This window comes from Phragmites australis, chromosome 12 (assembly GCF_958298935.1).
Source record: "Phragmites australis chromosome 12, lpPhrAust1.1, whole genome shotgun sequence".
Lineage (NCBI taxonomy): Eukaryota > Viridiplantae > Streptophyta > Magnoliopsida > Poales > Poaceae > Phragmites > Phragmites australis.
In genome coordinates this window covers 1,367,818-1,393,394 of record NC_084932.1, presented here as the reverse complement: position 1 = coordinate 1,393,394, position 25,577 = coordinate 1,367,818, and the positions used below count along the sequence as shown (strand labels likewise).

The following is a 25,577-nucleotide window of genomic DNA, read 5'->3' as shown; positions in this document are numbered from 1 at the left end:
CCTGAAGGCAAAGCCCTGATTAAGTATTATAACGGGCGCAGCGTAGCGCGCCTCTCTTCCTAGTATATATTATGCTGCAAGCCATTAAGGAAGAATGGGACAGACATGGGGAGATCACTTTCACTTGGAGGTCACGCTAATTCGATCGCCAACTCCAACCTCCAGCTCAATGGTTTCTTATCTGCAGCTCGATCTGTCATGGCCCAAGTGCATGCCCTAACGTGAACAGCTTAATACATATCATCATCGTCATCGTCAAATGTTGAGAGCCTTCGTTCCAGGCAGACAGAGAGGCTACAGAACAATATAATGCGTTTATTTCTGCTCTTTCTCTTTTTTTTTCTCTTTCTGATATCTCTCCCCACAAATCAAATGCAGCATGTTCTGTTGTCATTCTGGCCCGGCGTATGCATCGCTACTTGATCCATGTGCAGGTATAACAACTAAAGGGCCTTCTTGGAAGCCCATCTTTAGGCCCAATATCATTGTAAAAATTCTTTTTCTAGGATGGACTGTAAAAAACAGCATGAGTAAGTGGTTAGCCCAATAAATTACAGTTGGTTTGGGTCTTTACATCCGAGGTAGTATCTTTTAAGATAATGGAATATGAAACATATCCGACCACAATATCCGAAGATGCACCAGCCATATATTATTACGACGTTTTAGCCATAGGCTAGAGAAGGAAGAGCGTACAATAGCAAATAATCACCAACTTAAATGAAAGGTGCAACAACATAAACACACAAAACATAAGTACCGGACCGTGGTTGAGTTTGTACACCCAGCACAAAACATAAGCACACAGCCTATTACTAACCAGTGGTGGACCCCGGATTTTTTCGTAGGGTAGGCATCTAAATTTTTAAGATCATAAATTCGATAAAAGAGTATAAAATTTAACAAAAGATAATACAAATTTGATAATTTGGTATAATATTATAAATGTTGCATCGTAAAAGATAATACAGATCAAACCTGCATAAAACGTTTTAACCACAGTACTACACAACTATCTCCCAGCTAGAGCAAACGAAGATAGACATCAGAGACCATCAAGAAAGGGGGGCAAAAAGCTTCCTAAAACCCAAATCCGCACACCAAAACCACCCAACAACTCACCAAATTCTCAATTAATCTAGAAAGCTTCCTTCAAATGAACCTCGTAAAACAAACAAAAATCAACCACGCACGAGAAGAAATCAAACCAAACGAACGAAACCTCGAACCATAACCTCCAAGAAAAATCCCTCTTTTTCTCCTCAAACCTTGAACCGTAACCTGACACCACCAGATTCTACTGCTCCCCACCCTGTTCCAGCCAAATCTCCCCCAAATCGAAGCACCAAGAAAACGAGCCGGCCACCGACGAGAAGAACGGAGAGTTTACCTCCTCGACCGGAGCCCGAGCAAAATCCAAAAAATACAACGCCTCCTTCTCAGCAAAGCAGCGCCCCTCCTTCCTTCAGTTCCCAGGAATCGCGACCAATCGACCAACGCGCTCCGAATTCCTCAGCGAAGATCTCTCCGGTTTCCTCAACGGGCTTTGGGCTACACAGGGTAGTCCTGAGCCTACCAGGACTACCCTGTGGGTCCGCCCCTGTTACTAACCTACATTCATTTTATGGAGCAGTCACCAAAAATCAAGCACACACGGTTTTTATACTGCAGTCACCAAATTTGTGGAGCAGTCACCAACAATCCATTTTATGGTAGTGCGACATATAATTTGTATTTCACTGTTGTGCACCCTTGCTAGGCTTTGCGGAATCAGAACGGCTGGACACGGAAACACCAGCTATGGCCTTGACTAAGGCATGTTTGGTTCAGCTTCTGCTGTCCTCTATTATTTAGAATCAGAAATTTAACTAAATAGTCTATTTTTAAAAATAGTTTGTGAGAAACAAAAGTTGTCATTATTACTAGAAGTTGGTTTGGAGGAGTTTTTTTAACTTTAAAGGGATAATGTTTATAGAGGTATTACATATATTATATATTTCATTCGCATTCAAAGACAATTCAAAAGCAGCTTTTCTATAAGCAACTTTTCAACGGCAGCTTTTAAAAGTAGTTTTAAAAAAGTCTCAACCAAATAGACTCTAAGTTGTTGAGGATTTACTTTTCTGAGCTGGCTGTGGGTTTGCACCCAAAAGAAGAAAGCTCTGGAGCATGTCTGGCCTCTAACTCAGCTGAGAGCCGTGATATCTCTTCCTCTACCCGCTTTTTCTTAGCGTTACTATTTTTTAATTGTAGGTTTTCAAATTGATTAGAAGTTTTCAAACAATTGAAAAAGGAGGAGACCGTGAATCAACTTTGATTATGGACCGTTTGATCATATAAGATGTTCGGTGAAGATAGTTCGAATTTATCAAAACTCTATTTTATAGTAGTATAGGATGGATATGTATAGATAATGAATTATTTAATACGCACCTCTAATTATTAATTACACAAGGCTAAATTTTACATTATGCTAAACCAATCATCTTTAAATCCTTCCTTATACACCACTATCCCCATCTGACATAACATACCTAGGAACTCCAGAAATAGCCATGTCCGCCGCCGCCTCCTCCTTTAGTAGTGTGAGTGCAATCTTGCTCTACGCTCTCTTCTTTGGGGGCACGCACACCGAGGCAACCGCCGACGTCGTCCCAAGTATACTCCCGGTATGCAAGACCGTCGGCGGCGGCAGTACGTTCTTCGACGTCCAGTTCTGTGTGGAGGCACTTGGCTCCGATGGCCGGAGCGCCAACGCCGGCATGAACTACCGGGCCTACTCCATCATCGCCATCGACCTCCTCACAGCCAACGCCACCAGCACGGCGACCAAGATCGACGGCTTGCTCCGGGAGGGCGGCGGCGAAGGTGACGCCACGACGCGTTGCATCCGGTCATGCCAAGCGCTGTACAGAGGCATAGTGCAGAGGCAGCCCGGCTGCGCAGCCGCCGTCAAGGACAAGAGGGACGGCGAGGCCGTGATGTGCATGGAGGAATCAGCGAGCGCAGCGAAGGAGTGTGAGGACGGCTTCGGGAAGAGAAAAGTGGCGTCGCCGGTGGCGATGGAGGACGACGACGCGTTCAAGCTCGCGAAGCTCGCCGTCGCGTTGCTCAGCAACGCTTACTGAAGAAGCTTAGTCGTATTCCTCCGTACTGGTAGTCTGGAACTGACTTTTTCCAATAAATAATAATGAATAAAACGGAGCAATATGGCGTCATCTGACATACAAAGCAAACACGGAGAAAAGGCAAGTTAATCAACCTCAAACAAACCTGATGTGATGTTTATTTAGTCACGCTCCTAAATTTCAGGTGCTTGAAATTTATGAGCAGCTATCAGGCGATGAAGGCAGCCACGAATGCTATGATCGGTGAGGTTTAGGGTTTGAGGAGGGGTTTTTAGGTTGTTGGTGTGCTTTCCAATCGTAGAGGGATGCCTGGAGAAACATGTCAACCTAACGAAGGAGGCAGTGGAGGATGATCGGTGGGTCAGTGTCGGGGGAGACAAGGATGCGGTCCGTCGGAGCCAGGTTAGCGCAGTGGCAGATGGTGGGTACAGATTCGGCGACGGGAGAGCCGTCAGAGATAGTTGGAGGCGGACGGGACGAGGAGCATTGCACGAGCAGTTGCGCGAGCTAGAGGAAGATGATAGACGAGTGCCGTTTGATTGTGAATTGATGTCATCCGATTCTCGATCGCCTGACAAATAGCAGTCGCTTTATTTAATATATAATATCATTAGTGTTATACTATATATGAGAATAATTTTATCTATATCGTCATTTTAGATATATTTTTCATCTATACCTATATATACTACAACGCTATAATTTGTCAAGTACAACGCTGATGAGTACTGACAGCTGACTGATTGATTACATGCATTTGCGTACTCGTGGATTTCTTTTCTCGTGTGCCTGTCGCCAGCATCATGTGGCTACTTCACATCTGCTCTGCAGCAACAAGTTTGGACTGAGCCAGCGCGAGATCCAAGGAAGTGGAGGAGTGAGGAGACAGCGCGACTTGCATCTGCTCTACAGCGTTGCGCAGCTCGCTTTTCACCGGCACAACCTGCGCCATTGTTTACAAGCACCCTTTGGGTTCAGATGAGCCGGAGGCACAATGCAAGGAGACCAAAACCAACAATTAATAATCTCTAAACATATATAGCGACGCATTTAGTTAATTCATATGGTCATTCAGACACAAGGAAGAAGAAGGAAAGGCCGGCTAGATTACCTTGTTATGGGTTGCTGAAAGAATTTCCATCCATCACATTGCTAGATGTCATAACATTACGTGGCGGTTGATCCCAACGCATTAACACTGGCCTCAAGTCCATTTTGTGGAGATTGTGATCGAGGCTAACAGCGTCCGACCCAAAGTTTACAACCTGCACAAAAGAGCTTTCAGCATCAGTACAAGTTTATAATCCTTCGGAGTTCAGGTACAGGCTAAGATGAATGCGAGAAACTTTGCTTGCCTTTATCTACTCTTCGGAAGCTGTTCTCTGAATCCTGCCAAGTAATTACAGATGCTGCTAGCAAACGAGAGTAGCTGGAACTGATTGTAATGGGATGAATCATAGCACCAATAGACTCACAGAAAAGCGTCTTCATCCAGTAACTAGGATTTCCATAATGTTGCCAGGAGTTGAAGACAATAGCATCGGGGTTCCAGTTGATTGTTTTCTTCAAACATAATTACTGCAACGTTAAATCATAGGGAACGAGCACAACACCAGGACAAACGGGTCAAAAAAACTGTGCAAGGCCCCCACGTCGCTCCAAGGGGCGACACGGGTGGCTCCCTAACCACAGCGCGCCGCCACCCCTCCCCCACCTCCCTTCCGCCTTGCCGCTGCTTGAGCACGCTGCTGGATGGCCGCACAGCTGCAAGGACGACGGCGGCAGGGCCACTTCAAGCAACGAGGTCGCGGTGGCCGCAGATCTACGAAGGAGGCGGCCGGAGATCTCCAGGAGGAGGGGCGTTTGCCCGTTGGCAGCGGAGGCGCGTTGGCAACTGCGTGGTGCTGCAGGCAGAGGAGGACGGCGACGTTGGCCATGTGCGGCTAGGCCGTAACGTCGCCGGAGGGGAGCTGGGATGTTAGAGAGGGCGTCGCCTGAGGGGTCTCAGATACACGCTCGGTGGTGCGGGCATGGTGGTGTCCCTGCGGGGTGTGGTGGTGGTGTTAAGGGGCGATGAGCGGTGGTGCTGCGGCTGAGGCCACCTGAGTGGTAGCGGTGCTCGGTGATGGTGGTGACGCTATGTGCAATGGAGCTAGTGGGGCAAGGTGGCATGGCGGCGATCGGTCACGCATAGCGGCGATCAATTTCGGTGCTAGGCGTCTACGCGGGGCATCGAGGAGAGGGTGCAGTTGTGGTGGCGTTGCATGGTGTGGTGGGGACTGCAGGACCGACGTTGAGGTATGGGTGACACTGCACAGATCCAGTTTCTCTCAAAGAGGCGGCATGGTCTGACGAGACGGAGGCGTCATGAGAAGATGGTGCCACCCTTGACCCTGGTAGAGCTATGGGTGGTGCGATGCGGCGTGTGGTGGCCACAGCGGGCGAGGGTATCCGTGTATCACAACCAGGTTGACAACACGTCGGAGGCTAGCGGTTCCAGACTGGACCAAGTGTGGTGGCTGTAACTGGCATGGGACAGCCCGCATGTGGCTGTGTGGGCGATGGCCGGGTGCCCTACGGCGGCTAGGTTCGCATGGTGGTGCCTAGTCTGGCAAGGGGTGTCCTTGGCCTTGCGGTGGCCTGGGATGTCTGTGACCACTTTGGGCTTTCGTTCGACGTTGTCGCTACGGCAGTGTGCCGGCTAGTCCCGCATGGCAGTGGCTAGCTCGGTGACTCAAAGAGACGTCTGGATCTGCACTGGGCCTGGGCGACAGCGATGGCTGGTCTTGCATAGTGATGGCCAGTCCGACGCGACGGAGGCCGGGTCGATGGTGGTGCTAGATGTGCTAGATCTACAACAATAAAACATAATAACACAAATAGCTAATGTTATTATCTTGGCTTACAACAAATATATGTACTAGATCTACAACAATAAAACATAATAACACAAATAGCTAATGTTACTTTGTGTTGCTCTAATAACCGAGATCTAATAACACTACGACCATCCTTAAAAAACTTAGGTCTAATAGTTACTCTACATTGCTCTAAAAATATATATCTAATAACAGTACAACTATCCTTAAAATACCTAAGTCTAACATTTATAACTATCCATAAAAAAAACTAAGTCTAATATTACTAAATTCTAGATATGATATATAAGATATGTCTAAAACTAGATATAATAGCTAACATAACTGGTTTGTAAAAAAAAAAATTACAATATTTAACTTTACCACATATGAATTCTAGTAAGGTTTCGCCGCTTTCTTCTCACTCCCCTTCCCTTTCCTCAGCTCCCTCCCCTCTCTTCTCTTCTTGTCTCACTCTTAATCAGTTTGATGGAGGCACAATTGAGCATTGTGCTCGGTGCAAGGGCCATCGCACCTCTTAAATAGTAAAAGTTGTTGTTCTTCGGATGGGCAGCAGCTTTTACGTGAGCCTCATGTAGTACCGTGGCCGTTGTCTCCCTTCGGAAGGGTGATGGGTGGGTGGCATCCGATGTGGATGCCACTATGGCCTCATCGCCCAATCCAAGGCCATTGACACCTCCGGTTTTTGTAACCTTTCCAACAGACCACATGAGTATATAATTGCAAAATTTGGAAACAAATGCATATATTTGCAATTTTTAGATTTAAAAAACATAAAAATAAAAAATCCCATGGATGGTTAGGAAGATAGCTCATGATTTTGTGAGCGGAGTGCACGTCAATATATAGAGCACGAGAAGCCCGGATTCCAAGAGAGAAGAAAAAAAGTCTATTTTGCCTCCCTTAACTATTGCCCAAGTCCAATTTTTCCCTCCTCGGCCGCAAAACCAGTTATACAGGCTCCTTTAACAATTAAAATCGTTTATTTTTCCTCCCTGAGCGTGTTTAGATGGTGGTTTTGTCCAATGTGGATCACACGTGGCAGTGGCCCCCACATGCCATATGACATCTAGCTCTAGTGTCCACGGGACCCACCTGTCATCCTCTTCACCGAAGTCGTGGTGCCCGCTTTTCGGTCGCACAGAGCAAGAGCGTGACCACAGCGGCTTTGGTCGTGCTCACCAGTGGTTGGCGTGGTTGGTGAGCTGCACAGGAAGCTGCAGTGCATGAAGGTGAACTCGGATGGGGGCTCTGCTGCAAATGGGTATGGCCGAAGTTGGTCGGCGACGAAGAATGGCAACGGTGGCGCTCGATCCTTCGGAGAGCACTATGCTGACGACGAACTAGGCCACAACCTGGCTAGCTGAGGGTAGCAGCAGCTTCACTACGCTTTGGAGAACCCACTCGTGGGGCTCCCGCCCGATGGGCATGATAGGGGCACGGTCGGCGAGGGCGAGGCGGCTCGACGAAGCAAGGGCACTTAGCGGAGTGTCAGCTGGCTTCAAGTTTGAGCCAAACTGGTGTGGGAATCAGCATCCGCATGGTGAGGGGGACACCACCGTAATGCCAATTGGCCTAGAGAGGCACTGGTTCGGGTCGATGGCTTGGCACTCCTCAGCGGCGGCAATAGAGACCAGCGGTGAGGAGATCGCCTATGATGGACTGTACAAGGGAGGATCCACAACAGTGAACAGCCAAGGAGCAGCATGAGAAGGTGAGGAAGCTGTTAACAAAGGTTATTGAGCCAAAGCTCACCGTTGTGGTGGATTTGCCGGTGCGATGGAGCTCGGCCCAAGGCCGGAGGTGGAGAAGAAGGCACTGTGATCGGCTTCTTTAGCGGGGAGGCGAGGACCTAGTGGCTATGACAGCACCAGGAACTCATGGCGCACCTTCCTACCACAGTTTCTTGGATGGGGTGTGACCAAGTGTGGCAACATCTCGAGCTCCTTCCCATTGATCGCCGCTCTGCTTGGCTACGGAGCAAATGGGGAAAAATGGCGGCGGGAGAGAGGGAGAAGGAAGGGGCCACGGTTTTGGTGCGACTGACTTCGATGAACCGACAAATGGGGGAAAATGGTGGTGGCGAACCGATGGCCGGTGCAATGCTCTCTGAAGGATTGAGCGCCACCGTCATCATTCTTCGCCTCCAACCGACTCTGGCCACGCGCTTTTGCAGCAGAGCCCCTATCTGATTTTGCCTTAGTGTGCTGCATCTCATGACCACGTGCTGCCACCGGTGAGCGTGATCAGAGCCGCCGTGGTCGTGCTCTTACTCTGTGCGGCCAAAAAGCGGGCCCCACAACTTTGGTGAAGAGGATGACTAGTGTGGGTCTAGTGAACCATAGAGCTAGTTGTCATATAACATGTGAGGCCACTACTACGCGTGATCCGTATCGGATAAAAACATCATCCAAACCCGCTCAGTGAGGAAAAACAAACGGTTTTAATTATTAAATGAGCCTGTGTAACTGATTTTACGGTTTAAAGGAGAAAAATAGACTCGAGCAATAGTTGAGAGGGACAAATAGACTTTTTCCAAGAGAAAAACAGAGGACAACTTTAAGGCCCATTTAAAATATTGGGCCTCATGTGCCACTATTAGACAGAAATACAGATGAAGCCCAAACCAAGTGTGTCCGTCCATTCTTTCAGCTCCTTGCTTAGCACTATCCCGGGCATTTTGCGGGTCAGGCTCGGCCGGGCCTGCAAAAAGTCGATTTTTTGGTCTGAAATCTGTAACCAGGCACATCCAGTAAACCCATCGGGACAACAGAAGTCGGGCCCAAACCGGGCCCTGATTGGGCCAGGCCAGGCCGGGCTGCCCGATAAATGTTAAAGTATTGTTCCGGGCATATGAAGCAAAGAAATGTACGCACACGTATTCCTGAATGCACGTACGTACGATTGTGCCAAGACTAGAATAAGATTGCGCACGTATTCCTCAATACCACTCGATGCCCTGCATGTTTTCTTCATTCAGATATAAGCAAGCATTTGACCTCAATCATAGCGAAATGAATAGGACGAGAAGTGTACGAGATTGTCAAGCACATGAGGATTGCTTCATTGAGTGTGCTGCTAAGCACATGCATAGCTTGTTTTTCTTGAAGGAATGGAAATGAACGTGGCCGGCCGTCCTGTGGTAATTAGAACCCCCAGCTTAGACGACTTACACTTGAATTTATGCTTATGCAGCTAGCAAATAAAAAACATTGTTTAACTTATCTAACCAAATTACTAAGGTAATATATATATAATTAGGCGGTTACTATTTGTCAGGTGCCTGAAAAAAACCAGGTGTTCCTCAGACGACAATCACGATCGGATGGCGCTCGACTAACTTCTTCCTCCAGCACGCACAACCACTCCCCGTCCTGTCTGCCTCCGGCAGTGGGAGCCGCGCCTGCCATCCGCCACCGCGCTAACCCGGCTCCATCAAACAGCATCATTGCCTCCCGCCGCTGGCACTGTCCCACCGGTAGTCCTCCACCGCCCGCGGGTGACAGGCCTCGTCCCCACGCCCATCTCATCTGTTAGGTTTGCCACTTCCCTGAATATCTCTCTAAACCCGAGAAGCACACCAACAACCCAAAAATGTTATCCTAAATCTTAAATCTCACCGGCCGTCGTGGCGTGATCGCCGCTCCTATAAAATTTAGGAAGCGTGACATAATTAAGCATCTCACGAGCTGGCCCTGGAAACCTGCGACGACGAAGGAATCTTGAAACAACTGGAAAGGCCAGTGCTACGAACGAGCATGCATGCATGCATGCAGGTGATTAGGCGGTATAAAGTTACGCATGGATCAATGCACGCAAAGGTATATTGTTGGCGGCGCTACAAGCTAGGCATGTACCAGGGAAGGTTGGCAAGATCCCATATTGAAGGGTAGAAGCTCGCCAGATAGCAGCAGCTCGATCGCCTATAAATTTCCTAGCAATGTTGCATGGGATCATGTCATTCATACAACACCACTGCACAACAACCCGTTACAACGTGCAGTCCAAATGGCCAGGCTGCGAGCGCTGCTTCCCCTGGCCTTCGCGGCCGTCGTCCTCCTGCTCGCCGTCGCGGCCGCCGCGCAGCCTTCTGACAGGCCACCCAAGGCCCAGGGGCCGAAAGACACGAAACCACCAAAGCAGGAGAAGGAGAAGCCGAAGCCGAAGCCGAAGCCGAAGCCGAAGCCGATGAAGGTCAAGTGCCAGGACCGCAAGGCCTACCCTTACTGTTCCGGAAGGCCGATGGAGTGCCCCGCCACCTGCCCTCAGTCCTGCTACGTCGACTGCAACTCCTGCAAACCCGTCTGCGGTGAGGACTCTCGTCGGCCCGTCGCTTGCTCCATCTTAATCGCCGTACGTACCTTGATCATGCCAATGTATTGGTTGTGATGTGACGCGTCGATCGATCTCAGTGTGCAGCGTGCCGGGAGCCTGCGGCGACCCGCGCTTCATCGGCGGCGACGGCAACGCCTTCTACTTCCACGGCCGCAGGGACGCCGACTTCTGCGTCCTCTCCGACCGTGACCTCCACATCAACGCCCATTTCATCGGTAAGCGCGGTGATGGCATGTCCCGGGACTTCACGTGGATCCAGGCCATCGCCGTGCTTTTCGACGGCCACCGGCTCTACGTCGGCGCCATGAAGACCGCCACATGGGACGATGACGTTGACCGCATGGAGCTCACCCTGGACGGGGAGCCCGTGCACCTTCCGGAGGAGGCGGTGGACACGACGTGGACGTCCAGCGCCGTGCCGGCCCTGTCCATAACCCGCACGAAGGCGGCGAACGGCGTGCTGGTCGTGCTCGACGGCAAGTTCAAGATCAGGGCGAATGCCGTGCCGATCACCGAGGAGGAGTCGAGGGTGCACCGGTACGGCGTGACGGCGGATGACTGCCTTGCGCACCTTGACCTGGCCTTCAAGCTCGACACGCTCACCAGCGACGTGCACGGCGTGGTCGGCCAGACGTACCGCTCGGACTACGTGAACCAGTTCGACGTCAGGGCCTCCATGCCGACCATGGGAGGGGAGAGCGACTTCACCACGTCCAGCCTGTTCGCCGCCGACTGTGCCGTCTCGCGCTTTGGATCCGATCGTCACGACGACGGTGCTGCGGTGATGTCAGAGCTTGCTGGTGTCACCTGCGCCAGTGGCGCCATGAGTGGCCATGGGGTGGTGTGCAAGAAGTAAGACACGTCTACTTATATATGTGCCCAAAATTAAATTACGTTGAGCAATCCATGGTGTTACCATATGTGACTTGTACTGTAGCCATGCCTGCATGCATGGTCTCCAAGTACCAGCAATAAACTTGTCACAAATTGTTGTCCTTTATATATATCGGGTTTGCTAAATTCAGCTGCCTAAAAAATTATTTTGTTTCACTCGATATGCATGCTTAAATGCAGAAAGTAAAATCGGTTTTGCGTAAGTAACGGCCGAGTTGGCTGCTCTAAGCACGGAGAAGAGTAATACAGTACGTGATTACCGGCCAGGTAAATACCTGACGGGCGAAGCACCCACTTCTTCTTCTTCCCCTGACTCCCTCCCCCACTCCATTTCTCTTCTTCAATCCAAGGAAAAAACAGTCAAAACTAAGAACATAAAATTGTCGTAAACTCAGATTCAATATGTTCACCCAGCTAAAAGAAGTTCAACTTGAAAATTTTCGATTCAAAATTTTTAACACGAAAGAAAAGAAACAGGTTCAGATAGGGATTGTTGGGGATCAACCACTGGCTATACAGCTCGCGGGCGTCACGGTTAGTAAAACCATCAAAGCACTCCAATTGTGAGAAAGGGTTCATAATTATTTCACTTGTAAGTAGTGTAGATGGAAGAGGCTATTCATTGGATATTCGATTGATAATTAGTTCACTTGTAAGCAGTGTACAAATGAATGTTTAAGTATGTATAAATTGTACAAGCAAGTACTACTATTTAACAGTGCAAGGTGACAAGCAACAGCTGAACTGAACATGAGCAAGTGCGGCCGCTAGCTTTTGGTTGTCCGGCCGCATTCGAGTTACAAAACAAGAACATGTTGCAGGTCGCGTCCGACAACAACTCCCATTCTGTCCAGTTATGATAAAAGGGAGCATGTGAGAATGAGACTGCAGGAACGGGCGATGGATGGAAAGAGCAGAACAGATATCACCGACTGAGAATGCTTCAACTTTGTAACCATTCTAACTTTGAAAAGATAATTCCGTTGCCCCAATGGCTTGTGAACAAGAAGCCAACATGCCAAATCACAGACCCTCTAACTGCATCACAAATAGAGGAGCTAGTGCCTTATCTTTTTCCTCAAATGACTGAACATAAAAGAAGTGTACATGGTGGTCGCTATCTGAAAGACTGAAACTCCGATCGAGCATCATCAGTACTCCACCATCTGTCCAGATTTTCTCCTTTTTAGCTCCCCCTCCACAGCTCGTGTTTGAGTATGAAACTTTGCAAGTTATTTCCAGATTGTATCAGCCACCTCTTTGATTTTTCTCAGATTCTATATTAACGATTTGGTTGGGGGAACGAAGTGAAAAACGAGTTCAGGGGTGGTCGGTATTTAAAACACCGACCACCCCAAGTCCGAAATTCAACCGACCACCCCAAGTCCGAAATTCATTTTTAGTTCTCCCAACGCAGATAGAATTTGAGTTTGAAACTTTATACGGTGCTTCTCCATCGTATCACCCATATCTGTGATTTTTCTCAGATTTTGTCGTCGCGATTTGGTCCGGAAACAAAGCGACATGCAGGCTCTGGGGTGGACGGTATTTGAAATACCGACCACCCCGATTTCACTCTCTTTTTCAGTTCTCCTTGCACAGCTTGAATTTGTGTACGAAATTTTATACAATTCTTCTCCATACTATCACCCATCTCTGTAAATTTTTTTCCAGATTTTATAGTCGTAATTTGATCGAGAAAAAAAAAAGGAATACGTTGAGCGGCGGACGTGAATGGAATGGATTGCAACGGCATGGAGTCAGGCGCGACTTGGCGCCGGCGGCGCCACCGTCAGGCGCTCAGGCATGTGCAGCACGCTCCAAGTCCGTTCGTGCTTGCTTCGCGCTCGCACGCGCCGCCGTGTGATGCATGGTCCACAGGTCATCACCGGGCACGGCCGGCGCCGCACACCGGCCGCTGGAGCGGAGCATCCAGCCTCCATTTATATAAACTCTTGCGTGCATATGGGTCGCAGTCAGAACGCCGCGAATTTGACAGCACCAAGCAAAATCGATCTCGCCGTGTTTGGCACAATGGTGCATCCATGGTGTGGAGATATTGCGCCGGTCTTGCTAGCCTTTTCCTCTAGATTTCTGATTTTGCCCGTCCATGCAGCGCCGCAATAGGAACCAATGCAAGACATCAGAACTGTTTTCAAAATCTCCAACAATACCGTGATGCCGTGCTACCTTTACCTTCTACATGCATTTCACTCGTCAGTGCACTGGAGATAAATCTGTATCCTAGTTGTTTCTAGTGTCGGACCGATCGATGCATATGATGTCTAGCTATCAGCAGCTCCAGAAGCCCAAACAAACACGTGTACGTTGAGCTCCCTCCCAGGCTCCTTGGTAGCCTCAAGGCCGTATCCGAGAATTTGAATTTGTCCCTGGTGCTAAACGCAAAATTTTGCCCTACATTTGAGAAATATCAACAATCAAAATATTTTTTATTTCGTTATATACCGGCAACATAATTTTTTCTTACAGTACTAAGAATTACATTAGGCATTCATGCTAAAAGAGAAAAGGTAGTGTTTAATAAACACTAAGCCGATACAATCCATCTAGTATTCTTTGAAATGGAATATCCAGTTATATGTTTGTAATTAATCTTCTCTGGAACATATTTCGCAACAAAAGAACATCTCGAGTTCTATCGCCGTCATTCCAAGTAATTTGATATTGATTTACAAGAAATCTATCAAGAACAACCTTTTGAGTCTAAGCTAGCGCTTGGAGTCTTTTTTTTCTTCTTCTTCTTCTTACGTTTTTCATAGCCTGATTTATATTCCCTAATTTAAAATATATCGTACAATTTAGACCTCTAGGTAAGTGGTAAGTATTTCGGTGATTAATGACAATCGTATTATTGTGACTAACAATTTGTTTTGAAGAGAATAAAAAATTCAGTTTACAATGATAAGTGGGTATTCTTGGTCCTTAAAACGATTATGTGGATGATCAAATGACTTGTGCATCAAGATTAAGGATTTTCTAGTTTCTAAATATCACAAAAGAGATAAATGACACTTAGAGCAGTATAGGTTATTTTTCTTTAGTTTTTTGACCGTACTATTAACAGAGGTTAAGAGTATTAGTTTGACATAGTGAGTCACCGGATTGTCCGGTGTGAGTAAGTAGATACTCACCGGATCATCCAGTGTTAACAGAAAAGGTGGATGGTTAGGTAACGACTAATTTGGATCTTTAGCCTATAAATACCCCTTTATTTGGTTTTATTTATCTCTCTCGTGTCCCAGAAGAATTCATACACTGTGTGTGTCATCAAGAAGTAAGATAGAGCACTTGAGTTGATTTATAAGTCCTTAATTAAAGATTAAGAATATCATTAGTGTTTGAAGAGTAGCAAATATGTATATAGCCGTAGTCTAGGTTTGATCTTGATCAAGTGAAGCTATTAACTTGTTACTTTTGGTGGTTGATAACATCTAGCAGGTCTTTGTTGATTGGTGGTGTCTTGGTGAGATCCTGAAGTTATTGTGAGAGCCCTGGGAAGAGCTATGTACTTAATTTGATGCCCACTAATTCAGAGATAGAGAAGTGACAATCATAAGTGAGCACTTGAGTCTTGGTAACTAAAGAGGGAGCAATATCATTTGTGGATGCTCCAACGAGGACTAGGAGGAGTACCAACTTCTTGATACAACGGGGGAAAAAAAATCCAATGTTCTCTTGTCCATTTCTTTACTATTCTATAATTTAATTTGAGTATTTACATACTTGCAAGTTTTCAATTATGTATTTTCTTAATGTCTTTACTTGCTTGTTTAGTTGATTTCTCCTAACTTATTTGTGTAATCGGATTTCTTTTTATCTAGGCTAATGCTACTATTTATTCTAGTTTTTTGTAGAATAATTCACCCTCTCTTAGATCATTCGATCCTTGACGATGGAATAAAACACCTCGAATTTTGTAAATAGAAAAAAAGAATAACAATAGCACGCCTAAAGTTTAAGAACAAAACTAAAAATTCAGACGTTGGCACATCAAGTATATATGCTCAGCAGAAAAGAAACAACCTGCTTGTGCTCAAGCCTTGATGCAATGTCGAGATGCAGACCTAAAGTCCAGTGATCTCGGACATTTACGATGTTACGAGACCTTATTAATATATTTGTATTTACGATGTTATGAAACCTAAAATTCTATATTGAATTTACGACGTTATGAGCATTAATATATTTGTATTGTAACTCATATATGCCAGTGGGCTTGTATGAATATATTAACTTATATAATTATAAATGCTTGTGCTAAGTCAAACATTTGACACTATGGTTCTGTGTTTCGACATTTTGATTTGAATACTAACATGTTTGCTAAACAAAACCAGCCCAAAAAAAGAGCCTTTTCTACCCCCACCCCACCTCACCTCATATCACTTCTTCTCGAGATCTATTCTTTTTCAGATCTGGATCTTTTGATGTCAACGTCACGGTGACTTCATCGTTAATATGTAGGTTCGATCTCATGCATCAGCGATAGCGCGCGATATTAAAGGATCCGCGTCCTCCTTCCTTATGATGGCTCTGTTTTCGAAATCAAATAGTTCCAACTTGATTTTCATTTTCGACTTTCCAAAACTTATTTACCCAAACAGATTATCAAGCGGGCCAGATTTCAGCCCTCATTACAAACAGATCCTAAACCGGCCCAAAGAAAGAGCTTCTTCCACCCACCCCACGGCACTCCTCAAAATCCATCCTTCCCTTGCGGCGGCCGGCGCCATCCCTTCTTCTTCCTTGCCAAGGACAGAAAAGGGTAGAAGAGAGGGCAGGCAGGCAGGCAGCGGCAGCGGCAGAGTCGAGAGCAGAGCTCGAGAGGGAAGAGCTATGGATGCTTCGGCCCTCAACAACCCGCGGCTGAAGGCGCTCATAGAGGTACCTGCTCATACGGATAACGATGATCCACTCACCTTTTCTTGCTACCCGGCTGTCGATCTGCTGCTGCTAGCCATGTCCCTAGCCGCAGGGCTTTTCTTTTGTTTCGCGCTTTTTATTTTGCCGTGGCTTTTTCTCGTCTAATCGACGATACTGCTCGATGCCCTCGGCACCTAGCGTCGAAAAGCTTAGAAATTTGGGCTTAGGTGTAATTGTATGTAATGTCCCAACCATTAATTTCCACCCGGAATCCGCGTTTATTGTTTTTCTTCATTAGTTAGCATTATTCGTCAGTGTGCTAGGATTCTTGAACATAGAGAGCTGGTGAATCTCTTCAGCTGAGACTAAGATCGAGAGTGCCCTTCGGTTTGGGTTTAGAGCAGTGTTATCTGAACAAGGATATAGGTGTTGGAATCCGACTTGGATTCGGGTGTTCGATTCAACAAAGAAAATTTGGATACGCGAAATACAACTTGGAATCTGACACGGGTGTAGAACCTTCTGACTTTTACCGATTCCTTAACTATTTAGTCATCGCCCTCACCCTAGACTGAACCATGTCCCTGCTCTCTGAGCTCTGGCGTAGCCTAAATGGCACTAGCTACTCATGATGTTTTTGCTAAAGAAGAAATACCACAACTTTCCATGTTTCTATCACCTAGACTAAGGGGACTTCCGGAATGGTTTTGTCGTAACCTGTACTTATGACCATGGTTGTTTCAAATGGAAGTTAAAATTAGCCTCATGGACCCATATAATAATAAATTGGTCTCTTGGACCTCTAATATGAGTTTGACCTCGTGGTACCAGGGAGACAGTTTAATTTTTCTAGTTGCTTGAATTAAAGCAATCCTGGATCACCAAGTGCGTCTCTGATCTATGCAAGGGAGCCGACTTGTTACATTCCTGTGGATTTAACAGAAATGCACGTCTGTCCTGGATCTAAATAATGTTGCTGCACATTATTTCATTGATGAGATGAATGATTTGTAGTCAATATCTGTGATGTATATATCTTACCATGGGGAGCATGTGCATAGAAGTTGCTTGGTTTAAAGTAGTATCAAACTTACCGTGTATGCATCTACATAATCCGATACAAGGGGGACATTGGCAGTATGAGGTTCCTTTTTCTGGTATAAACATGCACAAGAAAAAGCATCAAAATTTGCACTTGGCAGTTAGGCAGTCCAACCTGAGGGTGGCATGGTCGAATTTGAAGTGAATAATTGCAACAGGCATTGCTGCTTTACATCTAGTAGTATGCTTCAGCAACCATCATCATGGATTTTTATATTAAATGGACAGAAATTGATTGTTCACTTTCGTTCCGTGCCTCCATTTGTTTTCTTATCTGGATACCGGAGGATTAAGCAGTGTCTCTCGACTCGTGTATCTTTTTGCAGCATTTATACTTAAGATTCATGCATTCTGTTTATTTTCTGGGAAACACCTGTGTGACTGAAATAGCATGATGATTGTTGCTTCAACAGAAATCAATTACTTTTTTTTTTCTTTTGATGCAGGAGGAGAGAACGAAGGCACTGGCAAACGAGCTCGTGGCAAAGCTGACCGACGTTTGCTGGGACAAATGCATCACCGGGAGCATCGGAAGCAGCTTCAGCAAGAGTGAAACCTCATGCCTTTCCAACTGTGCAAAACGCTTCGCCGAACTGAAGATGCTGACCATGCAAAAATTGACCAGCAGCAGTAGATAAAACCACATAGGTCTCTCTGCATCTAAAAGTGTAGTACCCTCTGGAGTTTATGCAACCCAAAATTAGTACCTTTCTTCTGCTGCAGCACGAGTTTTGTTATCCTTTGCTGGTATACTATCGTTGGTGAGATGATGGAAAGACATGCCCATATCCATATGGCTTGGTTATTGAAATGCTATGTTCAATGTTCTAGTATTCTTCAAAGTTTGACCTGGAAATAAGCTGAGAGAAGCAGAGGCTAAGAAAAAATGTGTGGCAGAGGCGTTGTTGAATTGAAATGAGTTTCAGCTGCTGATGCAATAGGATTCACAGATTTTACATTCTACACTGCTGTTTTATTCATCTTTTTAGTTGGATCTTGTGTGTTTCATCTCTAGCCTACCTTAACTTATTTGGGATAAAGGCTGCTACTGCTGTTTGTTGTTGACACTGCTGTTTCATCGTAGCAACCATCGACCATTACACTGTTTTCAGTCGTTTCCAATTAACTCCAGCGGCACGAAATCTCAAGGCTTACATGCACCTGCCATGGCTGGTGTCGATTACATTTCTGCTGAGCATGTTGGAAAAGATGAGACTATGGCCGTTAGCATTATCTCGTCTGGTGGTTATGAGAATGATGACTGGAGGCAATAGTCGGCACAAGGAGAAGCGTGACCAGAAGCTTGAAAGGGGTAACCTCGCTCTCACGAACAGCACGAAAAAGAAAAAACCTGATCAGGGTTGTGCGCAGCGCACAGGACCCATTCTGTAACTCCGGTAAAATTTACATTTCTGATGGGCTCCTCTTTTGCATCGAAGATACTTGGATAGACAAAGCAAAGAATGGTTTTAGTGTTATCAAGTACAAGATGAGAAGGGAGCCTGTTGGGGTTTCAGTTTGGAAGATGACTGACAAATGGAAAGCAAATCCTTCCACAAGAGATAAGGTTATACTGCTTGAAGATTGAGAACCACGACCAGACGACCTGTGCGCCTTGTTAACGATGTCGATGATGAGAAAGGATCAAGCCACTTCAATTACTTATGTCGATCGTGAAAACTAAAGGGTTTTATGCGCTTTGTTAGGAAATTAGCATGCAGAAGTGTGGATTGATATACTGAGATGATACACATGAAATCATATACGACACCAGAAACATAATATTTATTAATAAGGTTCAGTCGAAACCTACATATTGAGGCATAATTATAGGTGCTCCTCCCTATGGTTACAATACCGATCCTTCCGAGATCCCAATAGAACCGCTGCTACCCCAAAATTCTGATAGAACCGCCGCCGCCCCCTTACAAGCCTGTCGTTATATTGCCATACTAACATCGAACATCTCATATTTATGAAAAGACTGGATTATAAGAGTCTAACACCAACTCTATTCATACCATTAATTACAGCTTCAAATCTAATACATACCCTAACTTATATAATATTCGACACTTATTCAACAACACGCTTCCAGACTTAGGAATACCAGTATGCCACATGTAAATATCTGCTGATAACAATCTTCCTGCGAGTACTACTTGCAGATGGGACACAAGAATGACAGTGTTAATAACTCTGCTGCATTTGGTACTATGGAAGCCACAAAATTTTCTGAAAAAAGAAGTACAAAAACCATTTGTCTGAGCCCAGGTTCGGACTGGGGACCTCTAGTGTGTGAGACTAGCGTGATAACCAACTACACCACCCTGACAATCTGACATTGAACTAATTAAAGACAACCACTTAACACCATTACATTTTGAACGAACAGCATGCAGATGTACGAATGGATTCGCAATCTGTAAGAATTGTGATCCGAACCATCTACACTGTTACAAACTACGAGAAACTAGAGATCTACGAGCATGTCTTGATGTACAACACTAGCAATGGAGTATTTGCCAGAAATCTCTGTCGCAACGGAGTGGGTACAGAACACAAGACTGCAGACCTCCGATCTTGAGCAACAATGGCTCCGTCCTTGGCACTGACAAACGCCGGTTATATATGGACGAGGATCCCCTGGCTTCTCACGAAATGGAGTTATGGTAAATTCACTATGCTGTGAGTCGTTAGGTTGTAAATAGATTGAAATATTATTCCCTCTGACTTCACCTTGATTACAAGTCAAAGGATTTGGATCCTGTCACATGCCCCATGCTTTCACTCTTCTCCCTTCTTCTTTTTTTGTTTCTTCCGGAGTCATGTGCCGTTAACGTGTAAACAAGGATCGATTGAACATGCACCGACAGATTATAATTCTGGCCATGCTCATTATCAATCTAATCTATACCACAGAGGCAGATCTTCTGGTGTTCATAAGCCATTATGGAGAGGTGTTTTCTATTTTAGATTTTAGACGATGGGTCAATATCAGCTAGCAATTGAGCTGTCTAAGTCCATAAGGACTCTCACGGAAACGTTAATTGTTACAAGGCCGCACATAAAAGCCTGAAATAATATTCAAATTACTCTTAAGCACAGGCAACCAAATTACTCTTGTACTTAAGGAGAATATTCAAATTGCTCTGGCCTTACAAGATTAGATCGCCCAGCTCTGCCTTTTTGAAGGAAAAGAGATTTTTAAGTTGGCCTGATTTAAAACAAGAATTCTGAGATTTTAAGTTGGCCTGATTTGGGAAACAAAAAGTTGCGTGAAAGTGAAACATGGGCTTTCGGCTCATGGATTTAAGTTGCTTCATCGGCATGCCAAATCAAACCCTTTGCTAGCTGAATTACCTCTCACACAAACAGCTTGGAATTAATCAATCTTTCAAAAAGAATCCTTGGATTAAAATATTCTAAGCTAAAATTTGGTCAACAAGTTAGCATGCACCTTTTGACGCAAAGTGTATTAGTAAGATGCAAGCTTTTGATTACTAGTAATCTATAACACGGGTGGCAAGTGCATTTCACTTGACACTCGATCGTTTAGATAAATAGACAAGCCACCTCTTCGTTTCTCTCGATGCAATGCATATATAAGAAAAATGCAGTAGGGTCTCAATTGCATTAGCTTAGATGCCATGTTCATTTGATTGAGATGGCTTCTAATCTTAAAAAGGTTACACCTTGGCGTGCATTCTAATGCGTCATCCAAATTGCTATCAGCAGCTATGACAATCATTTTCCATTTTCAGTTTAATAACATTCCTCGATTCTACGAAATAATGACCATTTTGTCATTGTTATCCAATAATTGCAATACGCTTCCCATGAATTTTATTGCGAAAATGAGTAAGCATGACATTTCGAGGAGTCGTAGAGAATTCAACTTTTCTTTACCATTAAAAGACCTTCGGTTAAAAAAATCCATTAGAAGAACAAATTTTAATAAGAAGGAAATCATGGCATTTTCTTGTCACCTTTTATAAATAAGAAGGAAATCATAGTGATTTAATCGAGTAAATTGTATTGAAAAAAGTAAAATGAAATAAAACAAAGTGAGTGGCCTACATAAAGGGGAAAAAAATCTATACAGCAGTGCTTTAGACTCATTCGCCTGCAACATCGTCTGAATGATCACCACCACCTATCTCTAATGTGGATCTTGAAGTGATAGATCTCATTAAAATAAAAATTATCTTGTATATTTATTATTTAACATATATGATTAACGTCCATTAAATCTCATCTACCATTTTATTCATATATAATTAACTTTGATTAGATCTCGTCTACCATTTTATATGTATTGGGATATGTGACGGTCATGCAGGCAATGCTGCCGGGGAAGACACTATATAAATAGTGGCAGTTGTGATGTGGCAAAAAATAGAACCAAAAAAAAGGATAAGAAAAAAAAACGAGCGAGCGCTCACACAGAACACCACTCCCAACCCTTCAAAAGAGCGCACCCAAATCTCAGATCAAACACACCGGAGGAAGGGATCCAATCGAGCGCGGAGGAGGTCCGCAATCGCATGTAGTTTCTCTTCTTCCCCTTCACAGATTCTCCGATTTTTCTGTCATTTTTTTCGGTGCGATCTGTGGTGTGGTGGTGGTTTTTTTTTTTTTTTTTGGCGTGCTATGCTGAACGAGTGCGATCTGGGGACGGGCTCGGAGGAGGGCTGTCGGTGTGAGGCCGCGTTGCGTTCATGGAGGTGGAGCAGCTCCTGTCTTGATGGGGTTCCACGGACTGGTGTTCGCTTGCTGTTCGGATCTATGGAGGGTGTGGATAGCTTAGCTAGATCGCATTCCGTGCTGTGGCTACGTAGTTCCTCGAATTGAACGCGAAAGAGATGCGATTGGGAATCGAAAGGGGTGGGAAACAAATGGAGGATTGCTGGATTAGATAGGTACGAGAGAGTTCTTCACTGGTATGGAATCCCTGCCTTCTTTCGTTTGCTTGTTGCTGGGTAGTGGATACTTGAGTTCAACAACCCAGTTGCTTGCATCATGAATCATCTTTGCAAGTGAAAACACAGAGAACTATTGTATCATTTATCCAGTTTTTGGAATCCCTGTGTACTCAGTACTCACTTGACCTTTGCTGCAAATATCAGGCCCAGGCATAACCTGCCCACAACCTGTAAATACAGATATTTCTGCTTACTGGGTGAACTGCTCTGGTTACATTTCACACTGGTGCACGCAGCACACTTTGATCGATTTATAGTCATCTGGTGCAATATTCTCTGCCGCATTTGCTCACTTATAATTAATCACTTCATTTTCTGCAGTTCAAGCTTGGATTCAGCATTGGTCTCTTGGAGACTGTAGTTCAGCAAGCATTGAATCCAAATCATCAAAGTAGAGATGACTTCTTTGAAGAAATCTGACAAGAAAGCTGCCCTAGATTTCGGAGCATGGAGTTTCAATGTTACTACATCTGTTGGAATCATCATGGTCAACAAAGCTTTAATGGCTACACATGGATTCAGTTTTGGTATGTCTGTGATATAGTGAAGATTATTTTATCAGATATCTGACTCTCACTTTCGGTCTCTATTTCTTGTATTTGTTGCTATTGAGTGGTATTATTTTGTGCTGTATTTTATTATGTGTTTGTCAGACTTCGAAGTGAATACTGTATGCGTATTTTCTGTTTTGAACAACAAATCAGTGTTATCCTGTTGGGTTTTTCTGAACAAAGTGATGGTGGCTCTTATTTAATTGTGGAATTTATATACATTTTCCTTAGAGAGTGCACATTTCGAGAACTGACAGGCATCTTATAGACTCTAGTAGTTTTAACAATGCTAACGCAAATTTCCTACCTAAAATTCATTTAAAGGAAAGGGATTCCTACCTCATTTCGAATGATATATGCTCTTCTGTCAATAAAATTTTCACTGCAAATACCAATTTATACCAAATATTCACCACACTTGCTTTGTTAATGATCAAAGAATAATTGTAACACAAACTTATAAAGTGCTTTGACTATCAGAAGTTTCTGCTGAACCTGAAACCTACGCTCTTCTAGTTGCTAACATGAAACTTAGCATATATTGGTAATGTGTCTGTTGAGCCTTAATGGAAGCAATAGAAACATGCTAACATTATGTAATTTCTTACTATATGTTAGGTAGTTGCAGATTTTACCATATTTCTGCACTTTCTCAACAAACTGTACATGGATGGGAACTTGGGTATATCTCCTACCATTTCATTAATTGTTTTTTTCTTTTTGCAGCCACAACATTAACCGGGCTTCATTTTGTGACTACCACCTTGATGACTATCGTATTTCGGTGGTTAGGCCTGAGCCAGCCCTCCCACTTACCGCTAACAGATCTGATTAAATTTGTGATATTTTCAAACTTGTCAATTGTTGGGATGAATGTGAGCTTGATGTGGAACTCTGTGGGCTTTTACCAGGTTAGTGAATTTTCAGTAGCTAAACTCTGTGACTTATTGTTAACAACTGAATTCATTTTTTCCCCTTGCTCAGATAGCAAAGCTGTGCATGATACCTGCATCATGTCTTCTGGAGGTTGTCTTTGATCATGTACATTATTCCCGGGACACAAAGCTGAGCATAATGGTTGTGCTTATAGGTGTTGCAGTCTGCACGGTTACTGATGTCAGTGTGAATGCAAGAGGTCTAATAGCGGCAGTTATAGCTGTTTGGAGCACAGCTTTGCAACAATACGTAAGTTTAACCACTTTTGTATGCTGATTTCTTATATGTCAGCTCACCAGTAAGATTGCTTGCTGTAACTGATTGTGTGCTTCTGTTTGCAATTAACTGCAAGTTCTTTGGCATACTTGAAACCTTTTCAAAGGACAAAGTGTTAAATATGGCACTATAGTGGCAGTGGTGCTCGTTCACTCTGCAAAGTTATGAATAATTAGCTGTTACTGAATCACCTGTTGGTGTTGCCACTGCTTTACGATATAGCTCCTTTTTTAGACATTAGGATATAGCTACTCACCATGCCAGTACTTGGTATTTGCCATTTTTGTGAACTGTAAGACTTGATACAATGTCCTCATGGTATTACTGCTTAATCTTTACAGAAGTTATCACTTCATTTTCCAAATGTGGAGTGCATTATTTGATTGCCCTTGCTGCCCTACATTTTCAGTATCTGTTCTATTAGCACTGCATGTGGACTTTGGTCCTATATATACCCAACTAAAAGGGGAATTTTGAATCTTTTGTAATTTCTGCTCTTTTTGCAGTACGTTCATTTTCTCCAAAGGAAGTACTCACTGAACTCATTCAACCTCCTGAGCCACACTGCTCCAGCCCAAGCAGGATCCCTCCTTCTAGTGGGACCATTTGTTGATTTCTTGTTGACCGGCAAAAGGGTGGATCACTTCAATTTCTCATCGCTTGCTCTGGTAAGGGCACAGTCATAACAATGTTTCATCTCTCTGATCATATTGTGATCGATGCTGCAACTTCTCTAAAAATGATTTATCCATCTGTTTGCTTGGAGATAGAATTGTGATTAGCCAGCATTTAGCAGGTTGGGATTTTTACTATACGGAACGTGCACAGTGGCTTATAAGTTTAAGGAATATTTGTATTATGGTCTTGTGGATGTTATGTTAGAAATGTTTCTAGCAACTATTAGCTTTTGTCATCCTAGAATTTTGGATTTGAATGTCTTCCTTACCATTGCTTTTCCTGAATTCTGCAGTTTTTCCTCATACTTTCATGCTTCATTGCCATTGGTGTTAATCTGAGCCAATTCATCTGCATTGGGCGGTTTTCTGCTGTATCATTCCAAGTCCTGGGCCACATGAAGACCGTGCTTGTTCTGTCCCTTGGGTTCCTCTTCTTTGGCAAGGAGGGTCTGAATCTTCAGGTAGTCCTTGGGATGGTCCTTGCTGTTCTTGGAATGATATGGTATGGAAATGCATCAGCTAAACCAGGTGGCAAAGAGCGGCGTAGCGTCCTGCCGGTGAGGTCTGAGAAGCACAAGGGGGATTCAGAAGAAAAGGTTGAAGCTGAGAAATAGTCTTGTTATCTGACTGCAACTGAGACGAGCATTTTTCCTGTGAGTTCTGGTGATGCGAGTATCGCAAGCGTTATGTTTACCGTAGAAGCTGAACTCTTCCCGTCTAGAAACTCAGCATTGTTATAGTTACAGGTATACTTCATTTTTTATTCTCCGAATCATTTGTAGTGAGGGGAATGACAGATGTTTTACAAGGCTTCGAGACAGTTTTATCAAATATAGTGTAATTGTATGCAAAACATAGCATCCTGTATTTCGCGTGAATTTCTGCTGGTGGCTGTATGACGTTGTTGAAATTGCAGTTACAAAGTTTGAAA

General features: G+C 44.5%; 4 protein-coding genes and 1 non-coding gene across 5 annotated transcripts; 4 read left to right on the top strand and 1 right to left on the bottom strand.

The window, feature by feature from the left end:
* The first annotated feature begins 2,552 nt into the window (after positions 1-2,552).
* On the top strand, positions 2,553-3,128 carry LOC133887249 (uncharacterized). The gene has a single exon (XM_062327191.1). The coding sequence runs from the start codon at positions 2,556-2,558 to the stop codon at positions 3,126-3,128; it is 573 nt and encodes a 190-aa protein (XP_062183175.1). The 5' UTR covers positions 2,553-2,555.
* A 6,851-nt stretch (positions 3,129-9,979) lies between these two features.
* On the top strand, positions 9,980-11,329 carry LOC133887287 (uncharacterized). Its single transcript, XM_062327225.1, has 2 exons — positions 9,980-10,316; positions 10,420-11,329. Exons 1-2 carry the CDS (start codon positions 10,016-10,018, stop codon positions 11,196-11,198), a joined length of 1,080 nt encoding a protein of 359 aa, XP_062183209.1. The 5' UTR covers positions 9,980-10,015; the 3' UTR covers positions 11,199-11,329.
* Positions 11,330-15,890: 4,561 nt separating this feature from the next.
* On the top strand, positions 15,891-18,054 carry LOC133886052 (mitochondrial import inner membrane translocase subunit TIM8-like). The gene is made up of 2 exons (XM_062325785.1): positions 15,891-16,141; positions 17,668-18,054. Exons 1-2 carry the CDS (start codon positions 16,094-16,096, stop codon positions 17,857-17,859), a joined length of 240 nt encoding a protein of 79 aa, XP_062181769.1. The 5' UTR covers positions 15,891-16,093; the 3' UTR covers positions 17,860-18,054.
* Positions 18,055-19,482: 1,428 nt separating this feature from the next.
* On the bottom strand, positions 19,483-19,556 carry TRNAV-CAC (transfer RNA valine (anticodon CAC)). Its single transcript has one exon. It is a non-coding gene; the product is annotated as a tRNA-Val (tRNA).
* Positions 19,557-21,608: 2,052 nt separating this feature from the next.
* On the top strand, positions 21,609-25,577 carry LOC133887349 (UDP-rhamnose/UDP-galactose transporter 4-like). The gene is made up of 6 exons (XM_062327277.1): positions 21,609-21,770; positions 22,528-22,733; positions 23,484-23,668; positions 23,742-23,942; positions 24,476-24,637; positions 24,940-25,577. The coding sequence occupies exons 2-6, from the start codon at positions 22,604-22,606 to the stop codon at positions 25,258-25,260; spliced, it is 999 nt and encodes a 332-aa protein (XP_062183261.1). The 5' UTR covers positions 21,609-21,770; positions 22,528-22,603; the 3' UTR covers positions 25,261-25,577.